The sequence below is a fragment of the Etheostoma spectabile genome, chromosome 15 (assembly GCF_008692095.1).
Source record: "Etheostoma spectabile isolate EspeVRDwgs_2016 chromosome 15, UIUC_Espe_1.0, whole genome shotgun sequence".
In the NCBI taxonomy this organism is placed as follows: domain Eukaryota; kingdom Metazoa; phylum Chordata; class Actinopteri; order Perciformes; family Percidae; genus Etheostoma; species Etheostoma spectabile.
This window is the reverse complement of record NC_045747.1, coordinates 27236233-27260919: the sequence shown is the minus strand read 5'-3', so window position 1 is coordinate 27260919 and position 24687 is coordinate 27236233. Positions and strand designations below refer to the sequence as shown.

Here is a 24687-nt window from a genome sequence, read left to right as displayed (position 1 = left end):
AAAAGCTTTCTGGGTTCATCTTTCCACTGTTCCGAAAATCACCACTCTGGTTTGATTGAAATAAACCCTAAATTCCCCCATTTACATGTGGAAATACACTCTATACACGCTGAAAGTATTGTGAGCCAGTATCATTCCTGTTGAGATTAAATGAAACAAAGGTGCAACATGAACATGGCTACTCATAACCTGGTTACAAACCAGACTAAAGAATAGGAGACAGCATCTGTTACTATTCCTAAAGACTAGTGAGGGCTATAAGTCAAGCTTAATAAAACAATAAAGAAGATTCTCAGTCAGATGTATTTTGTAGATACACTCTTAGGCAACTGGACTTGACATTTTGGTCTTGAATGTTTGGTCTTACATGAACGTATCTGCAAACTGTTTACTGTCAACATGCATGTTTCTCATTTCATTTCCTTGAATATCCACTCCTGGCAGTTAAAGCATGACTCATGTATTAAAATTATGGCCTTTGGTTAGGAATTGAAAATGTTAATGCTGACTTTTCTCAAAACCTCTGTTTTACCTAACCTTATCTGATCCTGGCTTTATTGCTATATAAAAGAATTCTCTGCTTTGATTAATTGTTTCTGTGATGCACCCCCCCCCCAAATATAAAGTTATATTACCTCATTTAAAATCACATTATCTCTGTGTCGCTCATTGAAAAATCCAAAATATATAAACACATCAACATCACACTTACTGTTATTTGCAAACTGGATCATATGGCATCCAAATTTAAATCCTAAAGTGAGATTTAAGGCCAGCACAGAGCAGATGAAGGTGAAAACTTGTCTAGTGTCAAACTCTGGACTTACGTCATTCCCGTAGGTGCTCAAACATCCAGGTGAAGAACGATAGGCTAAAAAAATATATAGGGGGACTTTAATCAAATTCAAGGCTGTAGCCAGGGTGTTCTAAGTAGGCCTATCCCCCTCCAAGAAAACATTGCAGAAATTCCTAGGCCTATACTCTGCAACTCTTTTAACAACCATATTAATCACATTCTACATAAATTGAATTATAGTCTTAGTCTCCTTTTCCATACCAGAAACTATTTACCACTTACGGACAGAAAAAGTATTTCTCTTCAGTTTATATTGCCAATAATGGATTATGCTGATTCTGTGTAATGCATTGTTTCTAATACCTCTCTTGACTTGCACACACTATATATAGGAAGGCAGATTCATTGGTTGCAATTTGTTGCTATTGGTTCATTTTTCCTCCACTCATCATTTAAGACATACTGTACAGCTTTTATTTTTAGTACCTAATGTTTCTAAGTCCATATAAAAAAAAAAAAAAGCTTTTATGTTTAAAGCACTTTCTGACTGGAATAACTTGTTCAGCAACAGGGCAATTCAAAGTGCTTTACATAAAAACGATTAAAATACTAAATGTTACAGTGCAGTTCAAGAAATTAAACGTTAAAGAGCAGTTAAAAACAGTCAAAATAAAATACGAAAATAAAAGTTACATTGCAGTATAATAAATTAAACATTAGAGAGCAGTTAAAAACAGTTCAACATATCAAAGCAGATATTACAGCAGATTTTAGGCTGCTAGTATGGGACAGGGTATAAGCCGCTGCCCCACAAACGTCATCAGGGCACAATAACCATTAATAACCCAAACTTTGTTTACCAGTACGGTAGGCATTCTACACAGGCAGAACCATATGTCTTTACCATCTCATATACCTATATTTAACGAAATATATGTTCAAACCTATGTATGTGTATATGTATATGTAATTACAGTATGTGCGCATGAGTATGCCCACCGGTTTGTTAGTGGTTGTTACCATGGTGAATCGTAGGATCGTAGTTCTATTCATGCTGCCTTTTTATTGTGATGGAGCACGTGCTTAACTCTGAGTGAACCTGTTCTGAGTTTTCTGAACTCAAATCAGCTGTTCTGGAACCGAAAAATTAAATTAAATTAATAAAAATAAAAAAACTCAGGTTAAATCAAATCAGAGATCAGGGTTTGTTAAACCTCCATCCTGAAATGGACCCCTGGAGATGCAACCTGTGCTGTCATCAAACAATGTTGCATATGTAATGAGTTGAGAAAGCTTTATATGTGTGTGTGTGTGTCTGTGTGTGTGTGTGTCTGTGTCTGTGTGTGTGTGTGTGTCTGTGTGTGTGTGTGTGTGTGTGTGTGTGTGTGTGTCTGTGTGTGTGTGTCTGTGTGTCTGTGTGTGTGTGTCTGTGTGTGCAGCTGGGAGCAGGGCCCCTGGACCCAGTGCTCAGTGTCCTGTGGCGAAAGCGGTGGCTGGCAGGACCGCAGCGTGATGTGTGTGGAGGAGGACACCCACGGACAATTCTCCCAGGTGGAGGAGTGGAAGTGTACCCACTCCCCTCGGCCCACCACCCGACAGACATGCAACACCTTCGCCTGCCCCCAGTGGGTGGCCATGGACTGGTCTCAGGTCAGTCAATGAAGTACTCTCAAGAACCCAGCAACACATGGTAGAGCTACAAAAATTCCAAATTTGACTGTGCGATTAATTGTCTATGAAATAATGAACAAAATAACTGTCTCTTATAGTCAAATTTTTAAATATTTATTTACTTTTCTACACAGGCTATGAAGTAAACCACGCCTCTTTATTATCATAAAACCTTAGCAGCTTAGGACCTTAGTTAATGTTAGCAACTTAATGTGGTTAAACTAAGATACCACGATTACATAAGCAATTACATAGCAATTACAATTAGATAATTATGTACTGTAGTAATTGTTACAGCCCTACCATAGGGCTTTATTGAAAGAAACCATTCACAAATGTATTCATCAGTGTTGCTCGTGATTGATCATGTGTACAGCTGAAAGGATTAATCAATTAGTCGATTGTGAGAAAAATCATCAGAAACAATTTAGATTATCAATAAATCATTTAAGTCAATTATCAAACAAAAATGTGAAACACTTTGTGGTTTTGGCTTCTCAGATCTGAGAATTTTCTACTCTTCCCTGTTATAACATTGTAAATTAAATATCCTTGGACTGTTGGTCTGCACACTGTTTGAAGACTTAGGCGCATTCACACCACTAGTTCAGTGGATTCGGTGACCTTTGGGGGTGAAGTTGCAACATGTTTGCATTTTGGATTTGGTTGGGTTTGCTTTCAAACTGCACTTTGTCAACGCATGCACCAAACACTGTAAACACTGTGGCCTTCTGGGGCCTCATTTATAAATGTGGCGTACGTACAAAAGAAGACGTACAGACTCGCTACGCAAGAATTGGGATTTATAAAAGCAAACTTGAGAGGAAAATGGGTGGTCCTCCACTGACACTCTGACATGACATCACATCACCAGCATGTTTCCTTGGATCAGGGAGGCTCCAAAATCATGGTTGCAGCTGCCGCCGTGGTCCTGCTACACATCCTGCAATGCCCTGCTACATCCTGCTACGCTCTGCGGTGCAGGGCCCTGCATTGCCATGAACTACTACAAACTACTAATTTTAGTGACTGTTCCATTATCTTTTACTGTGACTGTCATTGCCACTATTCATCACACCCCCAACCGGCCCGTCAGACACCACCTACCAAGAGCCTGGGTCTGTCCCAGGTTTCTTCCTAAAAGGAAGTTTTTCCTCACCACTTTCGCACTGTTGCTTGCTCTGGATGGAAAACTGTTGGGTCCTTGTACATTATAGAGTGTGATCTAGACCTTCTCTATCTTTAAATAATAGAGTGTGGTCTAGACCTACTCTATCTGTAAAGTGTCTTGAGATAACTCTTGATTGATACTATATATAAAATTGAATTGAATTGAATTGACCCAGGCGTAGGCACAGAAACGGGTGAAAGGACTTCACTTTCCCTCAGTGAAGATAATGACCTCTTCTGAAGAGTCCATCATGTTTTTTTAATCCTCTGTGTCCTCCTTGGCTACTAGAAACTGCGTGGAGGAGGGGTGTGGGTGGTGCACGATAACGGAAGACTTGTATCATGTTGATGCTCCGACGGTGTTGTCGTTACTTAGAGTTCATCGTGAGGGAGACAGAAACTACACACTCCAGCTTTAATCACCTGAAATGAAAGTGAATAACACTTATGTAATATGTTAGGTAATGTGTGCGTTGCCTCCCCGCCACAGTGCACGGTGACGTGTGGGCGTGGCCTGCGTTACCGGGTGGTGCTGTGCATTGACCACCGGGGACAGCACATCGGAGGCTGCGAAGCGTCACTCAAACCTCATGTCAAAGAAGACTGTCTGGTCCCAGTCGCCTGCCACAAGCCTCGAGGTAAGAGGGTGTGTGTGTGTGTGTGTGTGTGTGTGTGTGTGTGTGTGTGTGTGTGTGTGTGTCTAAATGTCTTTATTTTTGTTATATCTTATTGTATATAAACATTCTCCTATTGGCTGGAGAAAGTAATGTTTTAGTACCAGAAGACATAATACTTGCACATGCACACTAAAGCTATTTATACACGTAAAAAAAAACACTTCTTTTGCCCTACTCATACACCCTCATCAATCCTATTATTGTACATGTATGTGGTATATGGCTTTTGCATTTTACCAGAATTCCAGCTCCATTGCTTTTCTCACATCCCAGAATGCTGTGTGGACTAGCCAGACCCCCTACACAGCGCTGTGGAGGTGGGTCTAAAAATGCGAGACTACGTTTGGCAAAACCCGTACATACTCCAAAACAAAATGTACAACCTGTCAGCCAATGTACAACCTGTGTGTGTGTGTGTGTGTGTGTGTGTGTGTGTGTGCCCACAGTCACCACCTTCACCATAAAAACAACAGCCATTTGCATTAGCTTCCATCATGTGGCCCTAATTTATGATCCGTCCTCCGCCGTAAACGAGCATCCCTGCTCATTAAACTGCTGGATTCTTTAAAATGGCGATGTCATTCTCTCCCCAAAAAGCTCATAATTTTGCGTGCATGTGTACTGTGGGTCTCTAAGTGCCAGTTAAAAAGAGCTTTTCCATGATAATAAAACTCTGTATTAGACTCGGATAAAAGAAAGAGGAAGGTAACGGGACATCATGTACGTTTCTTAATTTTCCGTGTAATCCGTGTAGGCCATCTGGCTGAAATGATGTTTGAATCTGATATGTTTTGTGTGATATTGTGTTATACATTGTGAATGGTCATGGAAATGTTATATTGGGTCATAGATATGTGTTGGAACCCTGGACTGGGGTGGAACTTATTTTCCATCTTTCCTTCAGAATCTCTGCCGGTGGAGGCCAAGGTGCCCTGGTTAAAACAAGCCCACGAACTGGAGGAGCAGCATACTGCTACAGAGGAGCCCACGTAAGCACACGCACACACACACACACACACGCACACGCACGCACGCACGCACGCACACAAACAACATACATTTCCCTCTATTTTTAAAGTCCTAATGGTGTGCTCCCTTTTGTATTACAGTAATTAATTCTATGACCCCACTTACCGTTGTTTACCCGAATCTCACTGCGTTACTGTCTACACATACACAGGGCCTGAAATTAACACTTTCCCACCGGCCAAATGTAGGTGAATTTAGCAATTGGCGGGTAACACTTTCATTCTACCTGCCACATTGGCAGATAGCCAATGAGAATTGAGTGATTCATTAGTTTTTTTTTTGCAACTGTTCTTTTACATTTCAACAAAGTTCACCATTTAGTTGGATTTTAGCTAAAAATGTGGCGGCATATTACTAGGGTAAAGAGGCCGGCTGAAACAAACAACCAACAAAAAGATGAGTAAAAAAAAAAGTAAAAGAAGATGTTTTAATACAAAGTGGACAATTGGTGACAACCCCGAGGCTGATTTATGACAGCAGTACAGAACAAATGCACTGCAGTGTATGGCTCAGAGAAAGCAAAGTCCAGTCCTTTTGTAATCAAGACTAAAAACTTATTAGAAGCAATTAAGAACCACGAGGCATCAAAAAGCCGCCTACACACGATAAGTTGTAAACTACCAAAGACTGCGCTTCCGGAGGAGACCGCTGCGGTCGAGGCACTGACGTCCATGACAGCAGCGCAGTTGGAGGGGATGCGACTGCTGTTTCGGAACGTTCATGTGATTCCTGTTTTTCAACTTTACGAGGAAAAAAACTGGCTGGTCATCAAAAAAGTTAACTTCAGGCCCTGCACATACATATATATGTATATATATTTATGAAGATGTTAAATAATTTAATTTGAACCGCAGTTACCATCAGTGTTCTCACAGGATGACCCCAATACATTCATTTAAGGTTTGCCTGCCTGTTTTATAAAATATAGGAGCTTTAGGTGGGGAGTCCTGTTAATTCCTGTTTTGGTGAACAATGTTTTTTTATAGACAACTTCAAACTGGTTCTTTCACAGTGTGTCATGGTTTATCATATTCATATTATCATGATCATTTATTCATACAAGGCCAATATGTTTAATTATGCATGTACTGTATATGTCTGAAATTGGCTATATATTGCCAGTTTATACAGTATAAATGCACTCCTTATTCATGTTGGATAAAAGACACACACTGACACACCAAGCTCATCCAGGGCTGTGTGAATCTGTCCAGCTCAGCTTCCTCTCTTTTGGCTGCTGATGATAAGCATGTGATTCCTGCCTGCTGCTCTGGGTCCTGTCAGCTATGATAGGCTCCCTGGGATCCATCAGTTCTCAGAGTTTACACACACACACACACACACACACACACACACACACACACACACACAAACACACACACATCTCAAACACTTTGCACATACACCTACAGTCCTAAAGCAAATCTTCATCACATACATCCAAGCAAATGTGATGTAAGCCATGTTAATGTGATGAGCACATGAAGCTCAGCTATGGTACCATGCTCACTGTGCATGCTAGACACTTTGTACCAAAAGGGCAGAAATCAAGAGTAGCAAAACATCACCCCTGTAGGGTTATAGGATGGCTCTGTAAAGTGTGTAGCTTGAATTTCAGAAAAACATAGGAATTTGCCGCTTGGTAAAATACTTGAAATGATTGATGCAAGTTTTCTTGACAGGCAACCACTTCAATGACTGGAAGCAAAGATAGACATAAATAACATACTGCAAATCCTCTTAAGTTATTACAATTACATTTCACAGAAATTTTACCTTGTACTATGTCATGTAACATTGATTTATTGATTGACTGATTGATTGATCAGAGAGTAAGCAAAGCAAAATTTCATGTTGCGTCATCAAGTGTGACCATCGGACATGTTGTATTGATTGGCCACAAACAGCCAAAGTACCAACTGTTCAGCGCTGTGAGTTAGGGGGCTTTTACACCTACTTCGTTTGGTCCGGACTATTGGATTTTTTTTGGATCCAAACCAAAATTACAGTGGGGAAACCTCACCCCAGACCACGGTCCGAACCAAAACAATCCTTTCTGTAGTACATTCTGTGATGTTAATCTGTGAATCTGTGCTCTTTGACTACCAAATGCAAAACATCTGTTGACTAAAAATGTGTTAGTTTCAAATGCTATGGCTCTTTCAGTAAACAGCATTTTGTCTACCTGTGTGTTCAGATTCGTCCCCGGACCCTGGTCGCCCTGCAGCACCACCTGTGGGCCTGGCAAGCAAACTCGGGAGGTGAAGTGCCAGGTGCTGCTTTCATTCACCAAGACGGAAGTGGACCTTCCAGAGGAGGAGTGTGGCGAAGAAAGACCCCAGCTGGAGAGGCCGTGCAACCAGGGGCCATGTGCCGAAGTCCCAGGGGTCTCCGCACACCTCCTGGACCATGAGACCCCTTACATGCAGACAGAGGAAGTGTTCAGCTGGGACTACCGGGGCTTCACTGCCTGCTCAGCCACATGTGCTGCTGGTGAGCTTTAGCAAGGGATGTCAGCAGTGTAAACACGGTTTTCCTCTTAAAAAGTCTAGAACAAGAATATAAATTTAAATTAATGTATTGTGTTCTAGATCCTAAATTATTTTAAACAGGTCTTAATTTTCCTATGTCAATGTAACGTTGCCTCTAATGCTCAATGAAATGTTGCCGCAGAGCTTTAAAATGTTTTTTTTTTCTTTCTGTCGCTTATCCGAATATAATATATATAATATAATATTTATTTATTTACTATGACTACAAATGGGGCAAACATGCAGCTGCTCTAGACACTTAATGTCCTATAACGCCAATGTTGAAATCTGAGAAATGTTTCAGACAATGTTTCCAGACTCTGACATCTGACTATTTTTAATGTTGTGATACACTGTAGGTCGTAAATTTTATTCATAATAGTCTTAAAAAGGTCTTCAAAAGTCTTACATTTGACTTGGTGAAACCTGTAGAAACCCTGGTAAATGCCCTGGAGTCTTTGTGGAATTTTACGTCCAACTGGTTCTTGTCTCTGTCCTCTGCCCAGGGAAGCAGACAGCAGTTGTGAGGTGTGTTAACAGGAAGCAGGGTGAAGAGGTGGAGGACTCTATGTGTGATTCATCCAGTAGGCCACCAGTGATGATCCGCATCTGTAACCCTGAGCCGTGCCCCCCCAGGTGAGAGAACACTGTGCCCTGTTTAACTTTGAGCTCTGTATCACACATATGAATACTAGTCTTTGATACAAGGAGATTTCAAGTGAGCTAGGCTAATGACCTGACTAATCTGACTAATGGCCATTTAAACTAATCGTGTTGATGTAGCACTGCCTATTGGTGAAAAGAATTAAATGAAAATGGGACGGCACATCCAAAGACAAAGGAAATTAGGAATTTATATATATATATATATATATATATTAGTATATGTATATAAGTTAGGCGTGTCAACATTAACGCCATAATAATAGTAAGTTAACACAAATTCCTTTTAAAGCTTTACTGCAAATCTTTTTGAAATTAATGAACGTCCGTTACATTCAAGCCATTGCCAAATGTGTTGCTACAAAGCTCATTAAGACTCCACACAGCTCTCTCTGTATTTCTCAGGATGGCTGTGTTCAGAAAGATAATTTCCTTTTCTGAAGAGTCCATCATGTTTTTTCATCATGTGTCCTCCTTGGTTACTAGCAACATCCAATTCCATTTTTTTTACACCGATTTTGATACCTAAACTTGCGTATCGGCTGACACCGAGTACCGATCCGATACCAGCGTGTCATATACAGTATTTCATTATGTTTTAAAAGGAACAATATTTAACATTTCTGCAACATTTCTAAAGATGACCATACTCATGTTAGACTTAGACTTAGACTTCTCTTTATTGATCCTTTGGGATGACTCACGCAGAAAATTGAAAGTTCCAGCAGCAGTTTTAGCAAGAGAAAAAGAAATAAAAAATAGATAAAAAGACAGTATAAAGACAACAAAATAACAATAAAAATAATAACAACAATAAGAACATTCGTCAAATAAACAAAGAAAAGACCATAAATTATTATTAAAGTGTCAGTGTTTAGTCCAGTGTAAAAAAAATTATTATAAAGTGACTAGGTGTGAATTTAAGTCCAGGTGTGTATGTATGTGTGTGTGTGTACTGTGTGTGTGTGTGTGTGTATTGTCCTCTGTGCCCTATTTCCTCCTCCCCCCTAGGGAGGAGTTGTATAGTCGGATGGCATGAGGGACAAAGGAGTCCTCGAGTCTGTTGGTCCGGCACTTGGGAAGGAGCAGCCTTCCACTGAACCGGCTCCTCTGGGTGCTGATGACGGTGTGCAGGGGGTGGCTGGCATTTTCAGTAATGTCCAGCAGTTTGTCCAATGTCCTCCTCTCTGCCACCGTCACCAGTGAGTCCAGCTTCATGCCGACCACAGAGCCGGCCCGCCTGATCAGTTAATCCAGCCTGTGGGTGTCCTTCTTTGATATGCTGCCCCCCCCAGCACACCACAGTGTAGAAGAGGACACTGGTGACCACAGACTGGTAGAACATCCACAGCAGTTTGCTGCAGATGTTAAAGGAGCGCAGCCTCCTCAGGAAGTACAGCCGGCTCTGTGTCTTCCTGTACAGGTGGCTGCTGTGTGTTGTCCAGTCCAGTTTGTTGTCCAGCCACAGCCCGAGGTATTTGTATGATTCAACTGCCTCCACCTCAACTCCCTCTAGCAGGACCGGTCGCGGTGTTATATATTTTTGTGAGTTGTGTTCTTACACTATCCCAAATGTTGCTACCAAATTTCAATCCCTGAGAAATCTATCATTTTATGTTTGACACGGAACATTTCCTATAGATGCTTGTCAATTGTAACTTCTGTCAAAACACGAGCACCCAGATGATCGAAAGAAATTGTAAATCATACAATGTCACGAAAGAAATACTTATACCATAATACAGCTTTTTTTGCCACACGGCATCATTTTGTAATTAATTACATGCCACTTTGCATCACAGTACTACAGCAGAGACCTAATTTATTGATTCATTTCAATATTGATCCAGCTTAATGTTACTACAATGTGCTGTTTGACAAGTGGCTAGCTAATGTTAATGCTAACGCTTGGTGGGTAACATTATAAGGTTACAGCATTGTACAACACGCTCATAAAGTTATTTTTAGTATGATTGTTTTGACCACAGATAACAGCACTGGGCTAACACACAAATAAGTTCACTAGTAAAGTTAATGTTAGATATATTGATAGACGACTAATCTAACTAATGCTAATTTAGCCAGCTAGCACACCCTGGTCAGTCTGCCTCACTCCCCCGGCGCAGAGAGTCTTTGGTCCGTATGACAGCTGACAACAGCCCCGGGACATATAGTTACCATTAGCCCTCAGCCAGCTAGCAGCAAGCCACCATCATTACAGCAGGCCGAACACGGCCAGCACTTATCTCTAGTGCCGGGTTTTAAAGAAGCACCGGGAAACAGACCATATCAGACCCAAGCACTGGGGTCAGAAGAGCAGCGAGCTACGTTTCCGTCAGTGCTACAAAAATCTCTTCCCTGCCGAATAACAAAAGGTGGGTTAAGCACCAAAACGACTAGATAAAGTTACAGCATAATTCCAGGCAGCTGGGAGATCTTCTGCTGCCGACAATGGCCATCGAAAGTCCTTGCCGTCCCGGAGGTTCCCCCGGCAATCCCCACCCACATCCATCTCTTAAGCTAATTAACAAACCCCGTCTACCCTAGTGTTGAAAACTTCCAAAAGGTGACATTAACATGTGAAATACATTGTGAGAGTGTGGTTTTAGCTGCTGACTATTGTAAGCTTGCTGGCTCACTAGCTAACTGGTCCGTTACCAATAAAAATCTAATCGAGAAAAACACAATCATGTTGGTGAAACTGCAGCTATTTTATTAGAATGACGTGAATAAACTTGACTGATGCCAGTTTGCCTAACCTGCCTGACCAGTCGCCTCCGTACCCAGGTCACTGTTGATGCTTTGAAATTCAAAACAGTTCTGAGTTGAGTTTCAAACTGTGTTGAATTACGGGGCATCATCACCATTTGTAATTGGTGATATTGGACTTTATACATAAAATGGACTTGACTTGACTAAATTGGGTGGAAATTGATAGTTTTGGTGGTACTACTGGTACTATTGGATGTTGCACCAACATCTAGGGAGTGTATCTCAAAGTTTCTATTTTGTTTGACGGCACTCAATGAGCAGGGAGCAGGAGCTTATGTTTCTTTTCCACAACTTAACTAGATTTGAAAGAAGGGAGGAAAAATCAAAGCTGAAGTCAACAATTTAGACCCAGAAATGTGGAGTTAAGCATCAGACAACCAAGTCCCTTAATGCCTATTACAGTCCATAGAATTAGAGTCAATAATTTGTGACTTACACACCAAGCAGGTGGTTCCAATAGTTCCAGTTTACTCCTCTGTACATTGGGCCTCTTTAAAATAATCCTTCATGCCTTCTACATTTACAGAGAGCAGAAATGATCCACAACTTTTAAAACCCTAAAATCATTTTCCTGACCATGTTAGAATAACTTGGAAATGAAGTGCATTGATTAAGTTAAGAGGAAAACTAAACAGAGTGACCTGCATCACTTTGAATAAACACTAGGATTACCTCTGAGAGTGCAGTCTGAGGGTTTGGGACCATTGCAGAGAGCTGCTTCTTTGTAGACTGATTTATATGCCATATTTGGCCATCCAAAACAAGTACCTTACTGAGTAAACACAATAAGACGTGCAGTCAGGCCGGGGCTGGTGATGAAACACAAGTAGACTGTGTGGCCCCTGAGTACAGGGACATGCTTACATAACAACACAAATGTACTGGATCTTTGGCTGAAAAGAAATATATGCATTATTAAGAAAACATGTTAGCTGAAAAAAACATGTGCAGACTTTTCAGTATTTTAGTACTGCCAAAGGCTGTATAACAGGCTTAGCAATGCTTATCCATGGCCCTGTGTACATTTACATAATCATGAACTTGTGTCCGTTTTTCCATCTTCAACTTTGACCCCCTCACTGCATGTTTTCACTTCATCAAAGGTAATTGGAACATTTTGGTTGCCTAACAATTCTTGTTTTGTTTGTTTTAAAAAAACTGAATTTAGGGCCAAGTTGTTGTTGTGATAAAGGTCTAACAAATCATTCATAGTCTAGAATAGGTCTTTAAAAGTTTTAAATTTGACTTGGTGAAACCTGGCGAAACCTGCGGGAACTCTGTGTTGAGTAAATAATGTTATAGATTACACAGCAATACAAAACATTATTCTTAATTTGTCACATACACAGTACAATGTAGTGAAATTGAATTACTGCATTTAAAGCTTTAGTGTGTAACCTTTTGATATTAACGAACGTACATTCCATTCAAGCCAGTGCCAAATGAGTTGCTACAAAGCTAATTAAGACAATCAGCTCCACACAACTCTTTGTATTTATCAGTATGACTGTGTTCAGAAGATAGTGTTGTCCGGCAACATTTGTGCGCAGAAACTCGAGTAAAGATATTGACCTTATATGAAGAGTCCATCATGTTTTTTAATCCACTGTGTCCTCCTTGGTTACAAGTAACTGTGTGGAGGTGGGGTGGGGGTGGTGCGTGATCTCTAAGGTTTATATCACGTGGACGCACCAACAGTTTTGTTATCATTTCTTAGAATTCCTTATGGCGGCGACAGAAACTATGCACTATAGCCTAAACCCATTGTAAGTAGTAGGAGCAGTGGACAGCTAATCGCATCCAGGGAGCAACTTGGGGTTCAGAGTCTGGCTCAGGGACACTTGACATGTGGCTGGAGGAGCCTGGGATCCAACCACCAATACAATCAACTATAATTGCCTTTTTTATCTTGAAAGAGGGAGAAAGTAAGGTGTTCGGTAGCTCGGATGTAGTAGCTGAACACCAGTGACTCAGTAATTACTTGGCCAGATGCCTCGCTTTTTAAACTTTCCAGCTCTGGAGTCCAGAGTTTGAGTTTAGGTGGATTTACCCACCTCTGTCCCCCTAATGAATAGCCTGCCCGGTCAGATTGGGGGCCAGCAGGCAGGTCAGTGGGTGTATTAGCGGCAGCAGACTTCCAATTTATTTTAGCCCTTTGGCCCTCTGGCAGTACTGGAGACACAGCCTAGATTCTCCTACTACTCTGGGAAACGGATTACCATGCAGCTAATAATACACAGCTCCTACATTAAGAGGCACTCAAAAGTGAGTGGCTGAAAACCATACATGATTTTTATATAAGGCTTACTATGACTCTGGCACAAAGCATAACTGCAGTCATTTTCTTTTCTTTTTTCGAATATATTTATTGAAGAAATCGCTTAAACAGGTTGTTCAGGATATCAACACAAGAGTCTTCCCTCAGGATTTTCTGAAAGTTTAAACAACAACACAGCATGAGCCATAAAGCCCTAAGCTACCCCTATCCGCACCCAGCCAAAGGGGAAAAAAAGATATATATGTATAAAAAGAAAAATAGATAACTAAGAATACGTAAAAACACCAGCAGAGAGGAAAAATGAAATAGTGACAGCACAGGGCAAATTGAGAGAAAAAGGGAGGAAAGAAGCTGCATATTAGAGTGCAAGGGGTGTCACCCTGGCGGTTATTTGACTCACGCGTCTCCGACCACATGACCAACAGAGGATGCCATATTTTGTGGAAAATTCTTTCTTATTTTGGACATCTTATATGGGAGTCTTTTCATGTGTAGTATGTTCCCTTACTCTCTAAGCCATTGCTGAAAATGGGGGGCTGGTCTCTGATTTCAACTGTTGCATAATACTGCGTCTGGCGACCAAGGTGCATAAGGACATGGCTTGCCCTTCATAGTTTGTAATGTTGCGATTGGACACCACTGAACCAAAGATGGCAAGGAGTGGGCTAGGGGCAATGGTTTTGTGCAAGGCCTTTGAAAAGTTGTCAAATATGAGAGACCAGAAATGAGTCAATTTAGGACAAGACCAAACTGATGGGTAAGGATCCCTGAGAGGTGCTTACAGTTATCACAATTGGGAGAGATGTTAGGGTATGTAAATGTGCTGTATTTATATAGCGCTTTTCTAGTCTTAACGACTACTCAAAGCGCTTTTACATCATACAGGAAACATTCACCATTCACACACATTCAAACACTGTGGCCGAGGCTGCCGTACAAGGTGCCACCTGCTCATCAGATAAACACTCACACACATTCACACTCCGATGCACAGCATCGGGGGCAACTTGGGGTTCAGTGTCTTGCCCAAGGACACTTCGACATGGGACTGCAGGGCAAGGGATTGAACCACCAACCTTCCGATTGGCAGGCAACCGCTCGACCACTGAGCCTACAGCCGCCCCATATATCTATATGTATATGGCATAGAGCCTGGCTTTAGCGTAATGAAGCCTGTGGACTACTTTGAATTGTATTAAAGAATGTCTAGAGTTTACAGAGCTGCTATGAATTCTATCTAGAATCCCCTCCCAATCTGAATCTGAAATTGCAACGTTAAGTTCCTGCTCCCAATCATTCTTCAGGTTTACTGTGGACACTCCTACGTAGGCCAATAGTACAGGGAGGAAATTGTGCCTTTACTTCCTGGTACAAGACACCTAAGACTATCCAGTGTGTTGTGGACCAGTGGGCTTGTGTTTGTAGCATGGTATGTGAGTCTTGATATAGTTCCAAATCTGGAGGAACCTGAAAAAGGAAGTCATATGTCTGTTGGAGATGTTGAAACGACATTAGGTTACCTTCAAGGTATAGGTCGTGTATGACAAGAATATTTTTGGCAGTCATTTTCAAACTTTGATCCTATTTTCCCATACTCTTCTCTGATTGACACTGGCTAGAATGTCATTGTTTGCTTTTCTACTACTATTGCCTCTGGCTTCTTTCTGGCCTCGGTGCTGCAGAACAGTTGGCAAATGAGATCCGATGGATCGTCCAGAAATCCGTCTCTAGAGCAGCCAGAGCCCCTTGTCCCATTTTCAACACACTGATTGCTCACTTTGATCTGAGACATAAAATTAAAAAGACATTGAAAGGCATTGAAAAGACATGTGGAAACTGATCAATCAAAAATCTGACAGTTCTAGTTAGTCTACTCCCCCTCAGTCAGCAGATGCCTGTCTGCATATGCCTCTATATGTAAAGTGAGATGCCAGTCATCTATAATAAGACAAATCAGTAAAAAAAAACAGTTCATCTCATCTCATGATCAAGTCAGGCAGTGACTTAAAACACTAACCATGTTTCCATCCATTTTTATGTGAATAAAGTAATATCGAATGAAGAATCCCTTATGGAAACAGTAAAATTTGGTTGAATTTTATGAATATACAAAGTTTGTACGTTCAATGTCATTGGATTTTTATATTACTTTATTTGCCAAATAAATAATGGATTGAGATTAAGTTTTAGATCCATTTATGGTTGCAACCCATGTCGTAAAAATATATTCTTTGCAAATCTTTACAATCATTCTCTGAAACAACCAAGCAGGCATGATCCAAATTTACTTTCAAACTTTTTGAATTTCCCATGTGTAGCTTGCTAGCTGGAAGTTTGTTGTTGTTTCCCTGAAGAGAGGAGTTAGACATCGGCAGCACAAATCTGCATACCAGCTGGTGTGAATCGTCATCGATCCAGAATACATTGATATCAAACTGACCAAAACCAAGGTTGCCAGCTGCGCGCTAAGTCTCAAGTCCCCCAAAACTTCATGAAGGTGCAGCACTAAATCACTTCAGGAACCACAACAGCTCCATTAGTAGTCTGACTTGGGTGGATTTTCTCCTGGGAGAGCAGTCATTTGGAAAACTTGTCATTGTTTGAGCACAGCTGGGTTCTTAATCTCAATCATAATTACAAGTTATGAAACAAATCATGACTCAGTTTTGGTGCATAAGTCAACAGCACAGTATGGAACTGTGATGCTGAGCACTACACACATGTGTGTGTGTGTGTGTTCCTCAGCAAAGCGCACTGCCCTGGTTTTTGTTTAAGAAACAAATGCTGATCGATGCTACATGACACATTACACACAACATTAAAAGGAACATTTCACTATTATGCTCTCACAATGTGCACTCATACACATAAAACACAAACAGATCAATATTCTGTCCCACTGCCACCAACAGCAGGACAGAAAGCTAACGTATACTGAAGAATAACTGGTCTTAAGAGATCATTACCTTTACATAAGATCTGTGTTCCTACAAGGCACATAACATCATAGAAGGTTAAATTACATTTTATACATTCTTTTACCTTTGTCCTTTACTATTTTTTGCTCTAAAAACTCTGTTGTGTTGTGGGAGTCACTTGTAATCAAGTACAGTTGTGGTCAAAAGTGTACATACACTTGTAGAAAATCACAATGTTATGGCTGTCTTGATCTTCAATAATCTACAACTCTTATTTTTCTGTGATAAGTGATCGGAACACATACATGTTTGTCACAAAAACAGTCTAAAGTTTGGTTCTTTCATAAATTTATTATGGGTCGCTGAAAATTCCCCAAATCTGCTGGGTCAAAAATATACATACAGCAACATTATTATTTGGTTACATGTCCCTTGCCATTTTCAGGCACTAGGCCTTTTGGTAGCCATCCACAAGGTCCTGGCAACGTTCAGGTCGAATGTTTGACCCCTCTTCTGACAGAATTGGTGCAGTTCAGCTAAATGGATGGTTTTCTTGCATGAACCTGTTTCTTTAGCACTGTCCACATGTTCTCAATGGGGTTTAGATCAGGACTTTGGGAAGGCCATTCTAAAACCTTAATTCTAGCCTGGTTTAGCCATTCCTTTACCACTTTTGATGTGTGTTTTGGTCATTGCTTGTTGGAACACCAACTGCGCCCAAGACCCAACCTTCGGGCTGATGGTTTTAAGTTTTCCTGCAATTTGGAGGTAATCCCCTTCTTCATTATCCCATTACTTTCTGCAAAGAACCGTTCCACTGGCAGCAACACACCCAGAGCATAATACTACCACCACCATGGACAGTGGCATGGTGTTCCTGGGATTAAAGGCCTCACCTTTCTCCTCCAAACATATTGCTGGGGTGCTGGCCAAACAGCTCATTTTTGTTTCGTCTGACCAGAGAACTTCCTCCAGAAGGTTTTATCTTTGTCCATGTGATCACAGCAAACTTCAGCCGAGTCTTAAGGTGCCTTTTCTGGAGCAAGGGCTTCTTCTGCACGGCAGCCTCTCAGTCCATGGCGATGTAAAACACGCTTGACTGTGGAGACTGACACCTGTGTTTCCATCACTTCCAAATCCTTGCAGACCTGCTTCTTGGTGATTCTTGGTTGACTCTTGACCATCCTGACCATTCTCCTCTCGGCAGCATGTGATAGCTTGCGTTTTCTCCTGATCGTGGCAGTGACACAACTGTTCCATGCACTTTATACTTGCGTAAGTGTCTGCACAGTTGCTCTTGGGACCTGTAGCTGCTTTGAAATGGCTCCAGTGACTTCCCTGACTTGTTCAAGTCAATATCGCTTTTTCAGATCCACATGAGTTCCTTTGACTTTCCCATTGTAGCTTTTGTAGCTGAGTCTAATCACTGGGTCAAATGAGCCCTATTTAAATGGGCTCATGAGAATCAACAGCTGTAGTCAATCATCACTTAGAGAAGTGAAGAGGCCATGACATGAAGCTAATTTGATTGACACAACTCGCTACATCACCAAAATTGACATATTTTGTTGCTGTATGTATATTTTGACCCAGCAGATTTGGTGACATTTTCACAGACCCAATAATTTATGAAAGAACCAAACTTTATGACTGTTTTTTGTGACAAACATGTATGTGTTCCGATCACTCTATCACAGAAAATAAGAGTTGTAGAACTTATTGAAGACTCAAGACAGCCATAACATTGTGATTTTCTACAAGTGTATGTACACTTTTGACCACAACTGTATACTCATTATGTTTGAAGTCAGCTTTACTGAGACTCATTTCAAAAATCACTATTAAATACAAGGGGTCAGCAGTTAAGTTCAACCATTGGACCATTTTTTAGCATTTTTTAAGAGGGACTAATGTTGATTTACAGGTGTGATAAAAATGTAACCCTGAAGCCAGAAAACAGGCCTAGTCCCGGAAATTAGAGTTACTTTATGACGGATGCAGAGCAAGGTTTCCCCTAGAAAAGTTGTTTACCCTGGTGTGAAGTGTCTTTTTTAAGACAAAGTCGAGTCAAAGACTGATGGCAGCATTAATGTAGAGCCCACTAGTTTCTGTGATAACAGTATCATGTAATTTAAAAGAGCATTAAGAAAAATTCCATAGGCTCCTACATTAAGTCAGTGCTAAAAGCTAACTAATATGACTAGTTTAGTTTAGTTTAGTTTATTATTTACACATATACAAATACTACAGATGCATATACTCATAATTAATAAAAGATGTGATGGAGAGATGCAATAAATCAGGGCACTCTTCAATACATAATCCATTTAATATAGAAAGAAACAAAAAACTTAAAAGAAATAAAAGAAAAGCAAACTAGAATTACACACATTTTCAAATCAACAGAAAAAGTACAAAAGGTCAAATTATTTTAGGAGATACTTGAGTGGTTTACAAAGACGTCCCATAGGAATAACATTGCATGAACAGAAACAAACCTTAAACAGCTTTCTTAAATTCTTATAGTATAAGTTTAGATTTTTACCAACTGATTTTCCCCATTGTAACTGTAGTTTAAAAACATTTTTAAAATACATATAAATATAATTCCCAGTGGCGTAGGCCTGGTGGGCCCTCAGGCTTGTAAAACACTGGGGGAAACCCTGCAGAGGGATCTTTTATGATCAGTTCTAACAATTCTTTAGGCGTCCTGTAGCGCTCTGAATACAGGGACTGGGATTCCAATCATCAGGGCAAAGAAAACATGCCAATATGAGCACAAAGTCTTGCTGTACGTTTTTGATAGTGTGTTCAGAAGAGTACAGTATTATTGTGAGAGACTACTGTATGTCTGATGATAAGGTTTGGATCAATACATGTGTGAGTCATACTTCAACCAGAATGCAACAAAGACTCGCAAGAAACTGACTTTGTCTCAGCGAGCCACCACAGAACTCTATTCTGACATTTTTTACCATTAAATATAAAGAACTACGGTAGGTAGATAGGTAGGTAGGTAGGTAGGTAGGTAGATAGATAGATAGATAGATAGATAGATAGATAGATAGATAGATAGATAGATAGATAGATAGATAGATAGATAGATAGATAGATAGATAGATACTTTATTCATCCCAAAGGAAATTTTAGGCATCCGGTAGCAAGATAATCATAACACAACAAACATATACTGTATACACACATATATCACCAATACATAAGAATAAAAATAAAAATCACTCCCAGAAATGCAATGACCATGATAAGGTAAGGTACTATGGTAGACTGTGTGCAATGGTGATAGTGCAAGAGATCTTAATTAAATAATGCTAATGATACTTTGTCAAAAAAAGTGATTTAATGCAAATGTGTACTCTGTGTTGCACTACAAGACTAGATATAATTGGTAATCCACACACTGTAAACTATGGCCTTTTAGTGGCTTAAAATATTTCCAGAGCCACTTGTCAACATAGGGGCACTGCATTTAAAAGCATAAAATGACCAAGTTGAAAAACGAAAATCCATTTAAAGTCCATTTATTCCATTATTATTTGTAATCCATCTATTTTTTTATTCCATTTCAGGTACAGCATTGCAGTCTGTGTGTGTGGTTGAACTGGTATAGCCAGGGTGCGATTTGTGAAAAAAGCAGACGGGGAGGCCCCTGGTGATAATTCGAGCAAATTTTCATCTTGTGTCAAGTAGTGTTTTAAAAATAGCTATTTTGAGGCTGGTGTAAAAGTGCCCCTAGCTCTCTCATTCTAAAGGCCATTTGACCCAAAACGACGCTTTCACTCGAGTACACTCACAAAAAGACCCTAGGTTGCATTTTGGCAAGAGTTACTCTTTAAAGGTCGTCGCGACGCTCCCAGAATGCATTGTCCGGCTGTTCACATAGACAATGAATAGAAAGAGTTGTAATGACGCTTGGCAGTGCACACGTAACATCATTCTCAGGTAGAGAGAAAACAAGGACAATTCCCAAGAAGCTGAACAATCTCTTAAAAACTGCCCTTCCTTGACGTAACTTATCATATTGTGATGATGATGTGTGATATGAAGGTCAGTCAGTAAAGCAAGAGGACTAACATGTGAGAATGATCACAGTTTTGCATTTGCAACAGTGGCTGATGGATGATGGAAGATGGTCATAATATTCATGTAGGCTACTTAGCTCAGTGTATGCCAGTCCGTGTATGCCAGTCCGTGTGTGCCAGTCCATGTGTGTGTGTGTGTGTGTGTGTGTGTGTGTGTGTGTGTGTGTGCTATACATGTAAATCACTGCATTTCCAGGCAGCAGATGGATATTTGCCCATCTAGTAGTCCTGCAAACGGGAGGCATAAAGATGAGGCATGTCTGATTCCCACATAGTGATTTACCCCTCTCTCATCCTCTAATGGACATTTACAGGAAGCAGCTGCAGAGTGTAGGAGCCTGACACACACACACACACACACACACACACACACACACACACACACAGGCATGATATCTCTCTGTTTCAGACACACACACGTACACACACGTACACACACGCCCACACGCATTCATGCACAATACACATGCTTTAGTCTGCTGCCTGAGAGTTTGGGAGCCCGATGGTGAGAAGACAGTAAGATGTAAAAACTCCCAGATACCCTCTTCTACACTTCTCTCTCTCTCTTTCTGTCTCTCTCCCTCTCTCTCTCTCTCTCTCTCTCTCTGCAAGTGACAGCTATGCATCATTCTTCCCTGTGGGGATTTGTCCCTTGCCTTGCACTTTATCTGACAATATTAACCATAAGAAAGCAATAAAGAAACTAGAGCTCCAAATGAGGTCCAGTGCCATCAGCAGCTACGTCAGACTCCTCAGGTCAGATGTTCAAGCAAGATTTAGCATCCAAAATAAATTAAGACTACCGTGCTAATTGCCTGTGCCACCTGTGTGCCCACAATTTATGAAATCCTCTTCTCATTTCATTTTTTATTAGAGCAACGCCACCAATCTGTGACATGCATAATGTTTGAATTTTAATAAAACAACATGCCCAATAGATTCTGTTGATGAATTGCTTAATGTTTTTTTTTTTTTTTTTACAGACATTATATATTAGTGTAAATGATAGTAATGTAATAATATGACAATATTTGTCAGTTGGATCTCTTATTTTCACATTTCACATGTTTAGTTGGCGGAAATAACTAAAAAGCAAAAGCTACAGTGCGCCCTGGTGGCTCACCTGGTTGAGCGTGCGCCCCATTGCATTCAGTGCTTACCGCAGTGGCCCAGGTTTGAGTCTGAACCTCCCCCCCCCACCCCTTTCCTGTCTTCAGCTGTCCGGCCAAATATAAGCCTAAAATACCCCAAGAATAAGCAAAAACGTAGTATAAATAGACACTTAACGCCACATCAAGCGCTATTCAAGCAGAAACCAAGAGTTGAGTCATGAACGTTCCGTCTCAAGCAGTGACAGCTGTGCATCATGATTAATAATGCCATTTAGAAATCAAGCTAGATTGAGCCAAGAAGGCTTCATTATCAGAAACGTGTTGCCCTGATTTCTCCAGCTTTAGTCTGATTCCTTTTACTTCCCAGTGTGGGTGAAAAGAGGCGAGACAGAAGGAAGAGATGTAAGAGACAAATAGGGTTGAGTATCGTTTGGGTTTTTTCCGATATCGGTGCTAGAGCAATTCTTTTAAAGCAGTGCCAGTGCCTACATAAAAAATAAAAAAAGAACTAAAAGAAGAGCATAAAACGTGAAATAACTGGCCTTTAAAAATAAAAATGTGCCTGGCTCTATGGGAGTTTAACATAGGGGAGTGTATACTTATGCCCACAGTATTTTAAGGAAGAATGATACATTTATTTTTTTGAATTAAGGCATTAAGATCAATTTCCAAATGATGTTTTTTTATTCCTCTTTTTAGTCAACTTCAGCATGGGTGTGTAAACTTTCTCAAGCCACTGTATGTGCTGCCCATTAGTACCGCCTGAGCAAGCACAGCCCGCCCAGTGGCTTGTTTGAATTTGGTTGGTCAATCATAACAAAGTGTGCCAGCTGACCAATCAGAGCAGACTGGGCTTTTCAGGAAGGCGGGCCAAGTATTGCTCAGTATGAACAACATGATGGGTTTTTTGAACATCAAAGCATGTAAACCTATTCAATTAGGCCCAAAAAGTAGAACTATGATGTTTGGAAGGAATTGAAATGGAGGATCTGTAATATTTAGCAGTATTTAGGGACTGACTTGCTCCATTATCTCTCTCTGCAGATGGGAGGTGACAGCATGGACCGGCTGCTCTGCGTCCTGTGGCGTGGGCATCCAGACCAGAAGTGTGTTTTGCATGCGCCTGTTGTCCGTTGACCAGCAGGATATTCTGACTGTTTCAGAGGACGAGTGCAGGGAATTCAAACCTGCCATCCTGCAACCCTGCAACCAGCTGGACTGTCCTCCCGCCTGGGACACCGAACCTTGGCAGCAGGTGTGAACTTTGGTTGTGTGTCTGTGTCTATAAATGTGACGCAATCTTATGTCAACTTTATTGTCAATTCTCTCAAAATATGTGCCAAACATACAGAGGTATCACAAAAGGGTTTCTTTCCAACCCATGGTGCAATAAGTACAAAATATATATGTAACTGAGGGTTTGTTATGCTCCCTAAGCTCAGGTTTGACTAGAAAATAAAGAACCATGGGCTTCCAATGCTGGAACCAAGACGGCACTGAACCTCTCACTTTATTAGTAAACAACCCAGTCAAAATCCACTCATTGGCGCCTTTTTCCACTTCCGTTTTTCCCGTCACAATAAGAGCTCCATGGTTTACTGTAACTCCTCTAAGAATTCACCTGAGAGGTAACACAATAAAATACCTTACATAGACAAAATACGAACAATCAGGGCTTTAAATTAACTTTTTTTTAATCATCAGCAAACATGGATAGGATATTTTTAAGTAACCAGCCAATCAGATTTTCCACAGACCACATGTTTGGTTTTCTTTCCTAATTCACTTTACTATTTAATTTCAGTTCCTCTGGTTTGTTTGGCTCCGTTCCGTTTGTCTTCTCCGTTTCAGCGTAGCTCGTAATCGATACACGCAAGCGAGGGGCGTAGCCAATGGCTGACTGACACATCACTACAAAGTGGTTATGGGAAATGTAGGATTAGAACTACAAGCAGTGTTGCCAGGGAAAGATTACATTTCCAAGCCAAACACACACAAAACTGCCCGAATGCCTTAACGGAAAAAAACGTCCAATCTGGCAACACTGACTTGTTTTCTGCAGCTGGCCGATGAAAACAGACACGGTGTAATTTGCCTTATTTTATTTATCACCGGACAAATTGGCTGGTAACTTTACAATGTTCACTTTTACCCACATTTAGTGGATGTCAATTTAAAGCCTTGCATACAATACAATTAACAAATTCTAAAGAGTCCAAAATTAAGCCATTAAGCCAAATTAAACAGTTTAGAAAACTAAAGAAAATGTGCAATATAAAGGCAAAATATCATCCCTAAACTCCTCCATTCTCAACCCTATGCGTATCTTCTGCTTGGTCCCTCCAGTGCTCCCAGTCCTGTGGCGGGGGTGTCCAGGTGCGGAAGGTCTACTGTAAGCAGCTTCTGTCCACAGGGGCCTACAGGAGGCTGGTAGACCAGGCTTGCAGGGGGGCCAAACCTGCTACTAACAGAGGCTGCAGCCAAATCGACTGCCTGCCCTACTTGGCAGGAGGCGAATGGGGAAAGGTGAGCAGCAGCGAGTGAAGGAAGGAAAGAAATGTTGGGGGGGAACTGGAGGCTGCAAGCTTGAAAGGAAGCTGCTTTTTTTAACATTGAAAGAAAGAGGCAAAGTGGAACGTCATGGGACCTTATTCTGGAAAAAAACATGTACCGTAGTGAACGGGGAGAGACAAATAATTATTTGATCCCATTTTACTTGAATTGAATTACACGTGATGTTCGTCAATTTAAAGGATAATTTTGCAAGTAAAGTCACGGTTTGTTGTAAATCTGTTAAATATCGGACTGAAAATACGTAATTAGAAAGAGTCCTCGCCCGAAAGTTGCCAAAGTGACATCTGGCTGAAGCTGCAATGCCGGTGTGTTTGATACCGGGACGTTACGCACAAGCAACAGGTCTTGCATGTTCTTTAAGGCAAGGCTAGGCAGCTTTATTTGTATAGCACATTT

The 24687-nt window shown here is 40.8% G+C and overlaps 1 protein-coding gene and 1 long non-coding RNA gene across 3 annotated transcripts in view; one reads left to right on the top strand and one right to left on the bottom strand.

The window, feature by feature from the left end:
• LOC116702908 (uncharacterized) overlaps nucleotides 1-12400 on the bottom strand; it is a 24122-nt gene extending 11722 nt beyond the window's left edge. The window contains exon 1 of the long non-coding RNA XR_004335290.1: nucleotides 12390-12400. This is a non-coding gene — a long non-coding RNA (uncharacterized LOC116702908). The remainder of the gene's footprint in view (nucleotides 1-12389) is intronic.
• adamtsl3 (ADAMTS-like 3) overlaps nucleotides 1-24687 on the top strand; it is a 238953-nt gene that overhangs the window by 181574 nt on the left and 32692 nt on the right. The window contains exons 13-19 of one of the 2 annotated variants that reach the window (XM_032537404.1): nucleotides 2236-2446; nucleotides 4128-4275; nucleotides 5219-5303; nucleotides 7541-7836; nucleotides 8381-8510; nucleotides 22762-22972; nucleotides 24064-24243. In XM_032537404.1, the coding sequence (XP_032393295.1) occupies nucleotides 2236-2446; nucleotides 4128-4275; nucleotides 5219-5303; nucleotides 7541-7836; nucleotides 8381-8510; nucleotides 22762-22972; nucleotides 24064-24243 (1261 nt within the window). Of the gene's footprint in view, nucleotides 1-2235; nucleotides 2447-4127; nucleotides 4276-5218; nucleotides 5308-7540; nucleotides 7837-8380; nucleotides 8511-22761; nucleotides 22973-24063; nucleotides 24244-24687 lie in introns of those variants that run through there. The other variant, XM_032537405.1, reaches the window with a different exon arrangement.